The sequence below is a fragment of the Egretta garzetta genome, unplaced genomic scaffold (assembly GCF_000687185.1).
Source record: "Egretta garzetta isolate BGI_Z169 unplaced genomic scaffold, ASM68718v1 scaffold73, whole genome shotgun sequence".
Lineage (NCBI taxonomy): Eukaryota > Metazoa > Chordata > Aves > Pelecaniformes > Ardeidae > Egretta > Egretta garzetta.
Window position 1 is genome coordinate 225,756 of NW_009259031.1, and position 8,648 is coordinate 234,403.

At 39.5% G+C, this 8,648-nt stretch overlaps 1 protein-coding gene across 5 annotated transcripts in view; it reads left to right on the plus strand.

The window, feature by feature from the left end:
- Positions 1-23: 23 nt before the first annotated feature.
- The window catches only part of CHEK2 (checkpoint kinase 2), a 19,524-nt gene continuing 10,899 nt past the window's right edge, over positions 24-8,648 (plus strand). Inside the window, exons 1-10 of one of the 5 annotated variants that reach the window (XM_035890322.1) lie at positions 24-314; positions 709-963; positions 1,490-1,614; positions 1,884-2,031; positions 2,788-2,878; positions 3,853-3,961; positions 5,741-5,794; positions 6,587-6,648; positions 7,135-7,234; positions 8,208-8,294. In XM_035890322.1, coding sequence (XP_035746215.1) covers positions 714-963; positions 1,490-1,614; positions 1,884-2,031; positions 2,788-2,878; positions 3,853-3,961; positions 5,741-5,794; positions 6,587-6,648; positions 7,135-7,234; positions 8,208-8,294 — 1,026 coding nt within the window. In that variant the 5' untranslated portion in view covers positions 24-314; positions 709-713. The other 4 variants (XM_035890324.1, XM_009634731.2, XM_035890323.1 and 1 more) reach the window with 4 other exon arrangements.

The following is an 8,648-nucleotide window of genomic DNA, read 5'->3' on the forward strand; positions in this document are numbered from 1 at the left end:
GCTGAGGCGCTGGCCGCTGGGCTGCCCTGCCCCGGGCGGGAGGGCGGCGCGGTGCCGCTGGGATTCCCCTGCCTTAAGGCCGGCCCGAGCTGTTTGCTGGGGCGGTGTGGCTGTGCGGCGAGTCTGGCAGGGGTTGCAAGTTAATCGTGTATGGGTGTGGCTGCTCTGTAAATAAAATCGCTGAACAGAACCCGCGTGGAAGAGAGATGTGAAAATTCGTGAGTCGTAACCTATATGAAAAGATTATTCAGCCAAAACACCGAACCGGCTTACTGTGTGGTAGATCTGCTGGGCGCGCTCAGCATTGAGAAAACGTACTTCATTTGTTTGTTCTAACTTTTCCTCTTCGCGTTTGGGGAGCTGCAGTGGTGACTGCTTTGTGTGGGGACGCTTTATCAGAGTGTGCCGCTCGTGCGGTGGTTCGTTTGAAGTGTGAGCCCTGAGGCACACAAGTAAAAGTCTGGGAATAAGATTTAACTGTTGGTTTAGGACCAGCAGAGGGAGCACCGCGTTATTTGTTTTTTTTAAAAGGAAAAACATCATGTTATGCAAAATTCGTGGGGATTTACATACAGCCCACACATGTACACTCTGGCTGAAAGCTTTGAAGACTGAGAATGGGCTCGGGCATTCATGTCCAAAACGTGTGAATGTTTGTCAGTTTTAGTTCGCTGTAGTAACTGTTCTTTCTAAACATTCTCTCTAAAGCCATAATGTCTCGAGAGACTGGAAGCGAAGCGCAGCCGTCTCAAAGTGCCCAGCCGTCACAGGGTGGTACCGGTTCCTCTTCCAGTGGGTCACAGAGTACTAGTCAGTCTTCCTCAAGTTCTGGAACCCTCAGTTCTTTGGACACTGTTCCCACTCAGGAGCTTCCGTCAATCCCTGAGGACCAGGAATCTGAAGAGCTTGTTCCTCAGCCTTGGGGTCGACTCTTTGCACTTGGAAAAGGTTTCAGCAATTGTGGTATGTGCATACTGTAATAAGCCTCTTGGTTCAGTTCCAGTGCCCCAGAAAAGTTTTGAACAGTTTGGTAGAGTGCTGTGTCTTTTCATTTGCAAATTAAGTACAACCAAATTTAAGTACAAGCTTGCAGCTTTTACAATAATGTTCTGTTCCGTGCTACATCCCAGGGTTTATACCGAGTACCCAGATACACAGCGTCCACAGACTTAGAGGAATTCTGGGGTATTCGTGTTCATTTTTCCATTTCAGAGTTTATTTTGTTTATACATCACGAGTCTCTCTATTGCTGAAGGTGAACTGAAAACTCTGCTATTACTAAAGAGGGAAAAAATATTAAAATACTGTACAAGATGGTGTTAGTGTGTGGTGCTCTGTCTGAATTAAGATGAATAAACTTGATTGTGTAGGAAGAATCCTGTCATTGTTAGCCTGCTCACTACCATTTGGCATCACTCTGCAGTGCCGTAGTTGGGAACTTCCTGTAATTCTGTGTCCTCTCTCTGTTTCACTCCCTCGTCCTCTACAGACTGTGTGAATGATGAATACTGGTTTGGAAGAGACAAAAGCTGTGATTATAGTTTTTCTAAGCTACGATTGTCCGAGACTGGCTTCTACCAAAACTATAGCAAGAAGCATTTCCGAATTTTCAGGGTAGGTGCTAAAAAACTTAACTGTCTTTTTTTTTAACTTGGTGTAATTGAAAAAGATTGACTTTGGTGGGGGTGGATCCTAAAGAAATCAAAGTTTAAGTACTGACTCCTTTAACAAGATGCTTGGCAGTGCTCCGTTAACCCGGGTTATGAAATAACCTCAGTAGTCTGATTTCTTGATCCAACAGTAGTAAATATCTATAGTCTGTCATGTCTTTACAGTAATTTTTTTCCCTACTGTTAGTTTTCCCATTTTTTTTTCTTTTTGAGGAAATGGGTCCCAAAAATTCCTATGTTGCCTACATTGAAGACCACAGTGCAAATGGAACTTTTGTTAATAGAGAGCTCATTGGAAAAGGGAAGAAGCTTCCACTGACTCACAACTCTGAAATTGCACTGTCTGTACAGACTAATAAGGGTAAAATGTGCTATAACGTAAGCAGGTTCTTCGTGTGTTGACCAAGAGGTGGTTTCTGCAGTGATTTGAACATGTTTCCTGCGAGCTGAGCTTCTTCATGAGTGCTATGAAAATACAGCTATGAATTGATGTTTTAGTACTGGCATAAAAATTATCTGTATCCACCTCAACCCTAGGAAAAAAAACTGAGAAAAGAAAGCTGCATCAGGAACCACCTTACTAGAGTATAAACTTTTATAGTTGTTTCCTATTCCTGAAACGCTTTCGTGCTTTGGTGGCTGTGTGGTGGTGGGAACAGGGCAAGCAGACTATTCCAGGGAAGCTGAAAAACCCCAGGTACTTCAGATGCTGCATAGTAATTAAAAACCCTCATAAATTAGCAGGGTTGGGGGTTTGTTTCTTTGTCTTTGCTTTTCCACTAATACGCCATCTTCCTGATTGTCACTTCTCCTTGGTCCCTGCTGTGACAATGACATTCTTGCCTGTTTTGTCCTTAAATGTAGTGGTAATTGATTAAGCGCTGATGTGAAGTTAATACTGAATATGTCAGTTCTCAGTGACAGGATCACCTTGCTAACCCGTAGCTGATGTTGTTTACAGCACCAATTAACTTTTTTGTATCTTCTTGTCATTCTTCTAGCATGCAGCATTTCCTTAGTTACATTGTTGGCTATAAAAGCTCAGGAAGCATAGCTGTTTGTTGTAACAAAATCTTAAAGCTAATAACAGGAAAATGATCTCCACTCATCTTCCTAGTGTTTGTATTTTCTGATCTGACGGTGGATGATCAGTTGGTGTTTCCTAGAGAATTCAGAGAGAGATATATCATGTCAAAGACTTTGGGAAGGTAAGCACCCTTCTTTCTGCAGTATTAACTGTTAATTTTGCTACCATTTTCAGTACCTTGTGCTGGAATTATTACCAGTGTTAAGTGAGCTGCTTTTTTAAAAAAAAAAAAGAGAAAAAGAAAAAATGAATGACACCTGAGTAAACCGTTATTTACAGCAGCTTAAACAGGAGTTTTGGATTTATTACTGTAACTGGCTTGGGCTACGTAACCTACCATTAATGGTGAAATCCAGGGTTGGTTTTTTTTTCTCTGGTAGAAAATAAAGTTTGTAGATTCTTAACAAGTTTTTAAATTTTGTATATTAATTCACTAAGTTATTGGAAGTAGAAGGAAGAGCCTTCTGTCAGAATATAGCTTTCTACAGCATCACTGTTGAGGCCTTCAGGCAGAAGGGGAAAGAACTGTTGTCAGGAAAAAGGAGAGAGGCCACCTTAAGTGGAGGCTGGTTTTTTTTGTCTTTTGGAAAAAGATGGTCAGCGAAGAATTTGGAGTGGAATGGTTAAATGGAAACAAAACCGAGTGCAAAATACAAGGATTTCTTTCTGGAGTATAATTGCTAGTTAGTAAAAACAAAAGTATTGTCATAGCTGTTCTTCAGATTTGTGCAGTCTGGTGTTGAGAGAGCTCTTTGCCAGGTGTCTTGTCCCTTAAACGCATTTGCGTGATGGAAATGCTGCCAGAGCTCGTCCGTGATGTTCACTGGCACCCTTTGTACAGGCAGATTAGTTGCCCTGTGTACTTACTCCTGCGTTTTTGCATGGGTGGCCCTTGACATCGCTTGCTATTTAAATAGACTAACAATTGAATGCTCTCTGAGAAGGTTTTGACAACATGCCATATCCAGCAAGTTAGAAAGCAGCAGCCTAAAAACCTGTGTGCAATCCGATGCTTTGATTTCACTTGTCTGTACTTGATATGCAGGGTTTTGGAAAGTATTTGTCGCCATTAACAAGGCTGTGCTTTTGTGTTAGCGGTGCCTGCGGAGAAGTCAAACTGGCGTTTGAGAAGAGCACTTGTAACAAAGTCGCGGTAAAGATAATCAATAAACGGAAGTTTATGGCAAGTGCCATTAGAGAGGCTGTAAGTATTTTTGTTTGCTTGTCTGTCTTTTGGTCATCTTGCAGTGGTCCTGGAATATTTTGTAACCCCTCTGACTCCCCAGCTCTCTCCAACTAAAGAGCATTTTCTCACTTACTGGCCTCTGTATGTAATACTTAAATGCCTGTTGATCTCACAGGATCTATAGAACTCTGTAGAAAGTGCTTGCTTTGACCACATTTCGTTGTGTTCATCATTTAGGACTGTTTGTTAATGTGGCATATACAAAGGGTGGCGGGGAGTCTTGTGGAGTTTATACCCTAAAATGTGTCAGAGGGACATGTCATAAACAGCGGAGTCTGACCAAAAATTTACAAACTCTGCTAATTTTCTTGTATTCTCCACCATAATACTTTTTAATAAGATCTTATGAAGCCTTTTGGGAAGGGCTTTTCATGTGTCTAGTCTTGTACCGGAAGCCTGAATTTGAATGGAGTAAAGCCACTTGGCTTGTTCTCAACAGGAGAAAGAGGTCCAAGCAACTCCGTATCTGTTACTCTAATTTTGTGTAAGGGTATAGGATAAACTTTGAAGAAAAATACAGTTAGAGGTAAAAGTAATGGACTTCAGAGCACAGATACAATTACAGAATCTGTTTAAACTGACAGAGTATTTCATCAGGTACTGTATAGGAAACTACTGCTTGATCTGGAAAATGTTTTTGTGAAGACAAAAATTCTAAGGTGGAAAGGTAGCTGGCTGAGGAAGGGATGCCAGGAGGCTTCTGGGGGAGTGGAATTAGTTGCTAGTGTAAGTTTTGAGAACTTGTCTTGAGAGTCAGTACTATGACATTTAGAGAGAGTGGCACAGAAAGTGGGCATGTACTAATGCAGCTCTTTGGCACTGACTCAGAGTCTCTGCTGAGGGAAAGGAAGATTGCAGTGTCATATGTGAAGAACTGATGCTTTTGTATGCTGGAGAAATAGAAGTTGGGTAGTGTTTAATAGTGCAAGGCTGTATGCTTCGAGAGCAGCAGCAACTTCTGCCATCATCTACGCTTTTCCTAGTTCAGAGGAGGAGATAGATATAGTTGTTTGCAGGTGAATATGTGACATCAATGTGATTGAAAATTGCAAAATGCAATTTTGGAACATTTCTAATGAAGATTGAGAAATGCTGTATGAATTATAAGTGTTAAGAAATGCCTTTGTACGCAGCAGAGATAGGACTGCATATGGAGTGTTGTATAGGGGTTTGATCCTGTGTGTTCAAAGATGATTGATTCGGACTGGAAGAAGAGCAAAAAAAAAACCTGCTGGGTTGATTTCATGAGTTGAGCCTAAGCCACAGATTGAAATAATCTCTTTATGTAACATTGCAAAGTAAAGGCTAGGAGAGAGTAGCATTTAATGTTAGCATTAACCCATTTGGAAAGCATCTTGGAGGGACAAAAGCTGTTTAAAGGATAATAATGATATATACTTGCCAAGTTGGGGGGGGGCTTTTTTTGTTTGGGTGGTTTTGGGGGGTTTTTTGTTTGTTTGTTTGTTGGGGGTTTTTTGTAGTTTGGAAATTAGGTGACGATTTCTAACCTGCAGTGCCACGACATGTCTGGAGCAGTATCTTGCTACAGGTAGTGTGAGCAGACTGTTCATTCAATTCAGAAAAGGTACCTGATCAGCTCATGGAAAAGGAATATATGATATTATGGTCACTTAAAGTAGCAAGGGACGTGAAACAATGGCTTTTCTGCTACTGTCTCTTATTTCTGATGTGCCTTATTCCAGTCTTACCCAATATGATATTTGACTCTTTTCATAGAACCCAGCTTTTAATATCAATACAGAAATTGAAATTTTGAAGAAAATAGATCATGTGAGTGTTACTGTACTTTTTTATTCCTTTTGGCTGCCTACTGTACTTCTGTAGTTCACTGACCTTAGTGTAGTAACTAAAGATCAATTTTATCTGTTTAGAAAATATGTTAAAGGATGTACATAACTGTTCTTGTAAGTCTACTGAACGCTTCTTTTTTCTTAGGTATACTATATCTTTACAGATTCGAGGCTTTAAAACCTTGAATAACTGAGATGTAAATTTGAGAAGAAACTTCACAGGAGAAGTTTCAACCTGAACCACTGTTGTAGAAATCTTTCCTTGATGCGTGTTTTTGTAAATACTGCCAGATAACCAAATACAAAGATTAGATTCCACTGGCTTTTTTTTTTTTTTTTATTTGTATCCCCTCTTTCCCCTGCATCCTCCCCGCCCCGCCCCACAAAAAACATTTCTTTTACTTCTGTTAAGTAGAAAGTTTGCATAGCTTAGTGAACTTTCCCTTGCTTCCCAATGTACTATTGCACATAAAGAAAATATTGAGGGTATGGTAACTCGCAACTGGAAAACGTAAGGATACTTGTTGAGCTGTAGCCACCGCACGAGTTGAATGGTTTTTGGATGGAGGTATGGGGGAGAGGACAACAGATTGAATACTAATGTTTGTCAAAGCCAGGGGCACTAGACAGTTGTATTAAGTGTTAGTTTAACTGGCATTGTTGGAATCGTACTGAAATAGAAACTTTAGGATGATAAACTGCTGATAATACTAGTTTTTATGAATTATTCTACTTTTCTGTCTGTGTCCGTTTGTGTTCCCTTTTTTATTAGCCTTGCTTAATCAAGATCAAAAACTTCTTTGAAGCGGAGGATTACTACATTGTTTTGGAACTGTAAGTACCTTGTTTGAAAGTAAATGCATAAAATAAAATGTTTTTCATAGCCACAAAGAATGTGTATAGCTCGAAACTTGGGGGGTTATTTTGTTTCTTTTGTTTTGTTTTTCTTTTGCTGGCCTCCACTGTTCTCTGAAACCTCTGTAAAATTAGGAACTAGGATAACCAGAAGAGTAATCCTTCTAAGCTTGGAAGGCACTTAGTGCCTGGATAGTTGCCCACTACGCTGCTGTTGTGCATTGCTGCTAGTTTTTTGATTTTGAGCTCATAAGAGGAGGCCAATCAAAGAAATCCTCTAACGGCTCCCAGTGAAGGGGATTAGGCCTAATTCAGCAGTGTGTGTGTTTTGTGTTTAGGATGTTTCTGACTCATTTTCAGAAATATATTCCTTCTCTATATCCCAAAATAGCCAAATGTTTTGGCCTCAGTCTTGTCTAATCTTTTAGAAGTAGTATATTGACTTTTTACCTGCATTTGTTTTAGGATGGAAGGGGGAGAATTGTATGACAGAGTGTCAAGGCCAGTCAAGATGAAAGAAGCTACCTGCAAGTTGTATTTTTATCAGATGCTGCTGGCTGTAAAGGTACCTAACCATGCTGTTCCTGGTAGCATTCATGATTATGCATACGAGTGTCAGTCAGATGAATTTACTGTGATTTGTCACTTTGAAACTTGTGCAAGCAATCAGCACGGCGCTCTTAACAAGTTGGTTTAACAAGATTCTTTCCCTCAGTGCAGCCAAAGAACACTCAAACACTCTTACTTACTGAAAACAGGGACTAAGTACTAATACAGGCTGTGCTCACCGATGGCAGGATTGTCACAGGAGACTTTTAGTCAGGTGTGGACGCAGTCATCAGCGTAGCGGCCTTCAGAACAATCGGTGATCGGATGCTTTACTATGCACTCCTGAATAAGCATCTCAGTTCAGCAGACAACAGATTAAGACTATTTTAATAGTTTTCAAATGCTGAATATCGAGTCGTTAGATAAATCTCTTCTAAATTCATGAAATGGTAAGCATATTTCATTAGTAACTTCTGCAAGATTGTTTTCTACATCAAACTAATTGGGCCTGAATATGCTTTCAGATAAGTTTGTTTCCTTTTTTTCTTTTGACTCAGTTTTGCAACTCAGTCTTGCAACTGCCAAAAATAGAAACTTAATAGTTGTCCTGTAGTAGGTTTTAGTAAATAATAAACCTAGAATTATTTTCCTCATTAGTGAGTAAACTACTGTGATTTTCTCCAATTCTCGTTTTTGGGCAGCTGCTCACATAATAAAGTTGGTGTCATTATCTTCTACTTTATTATATCTGGAGACGTAGTATCATTATGAAGAGAAGCTTCCCTTCAGTGTAAATGCGAAGACATCTCTAGTACGTATCTTGTATGACTAGTTAGAATCAACGTTGTTCCTTGTTTTAACTCAGACTTCATTGTATCTTAATAAAGCAGTCATTTATGACTGAACTTTGATTCTTGCCTCCTGTCCAGTTAAAAAACTTAATAGTTTTTTCCTTGTTTTTCCTTGATTGTGTATCTGTACATATCTAGTACCTTCATGACAATGGAATTATACACCGAGATCTAAAGCCAGAGAATGTGCTGCTGTCATCTTCTGAAGAGAAATGTCTTATAAAGGTAAGGAAACTTACATTTATTCTTGTTTGTTTAGAAATTTGGGAGTATTCCTTCCCATTCTTCTCAATATTTAGTTAAACATAGCCAAAAAAGTATTATGGAATTAATCATACAAACTATGAAGTAACTTAAAACATTTACTTTTTTTTCACAATTTTAATTTCACTTTTGTGGGTATTTTAACCCATGCACTTTTATAAGAACAACCGAGAGATATTCAGTGTTTGTAGAGCACTGAAATTGAGTATGCAACTTCAAATGTTGATACTTCTTTTTCTTCCCCAATAAAATCTAAGTTCTTGAATTACAGACAGCACTTCCACAAATATCCAGGCTGTATGGTGACAGGTTTTT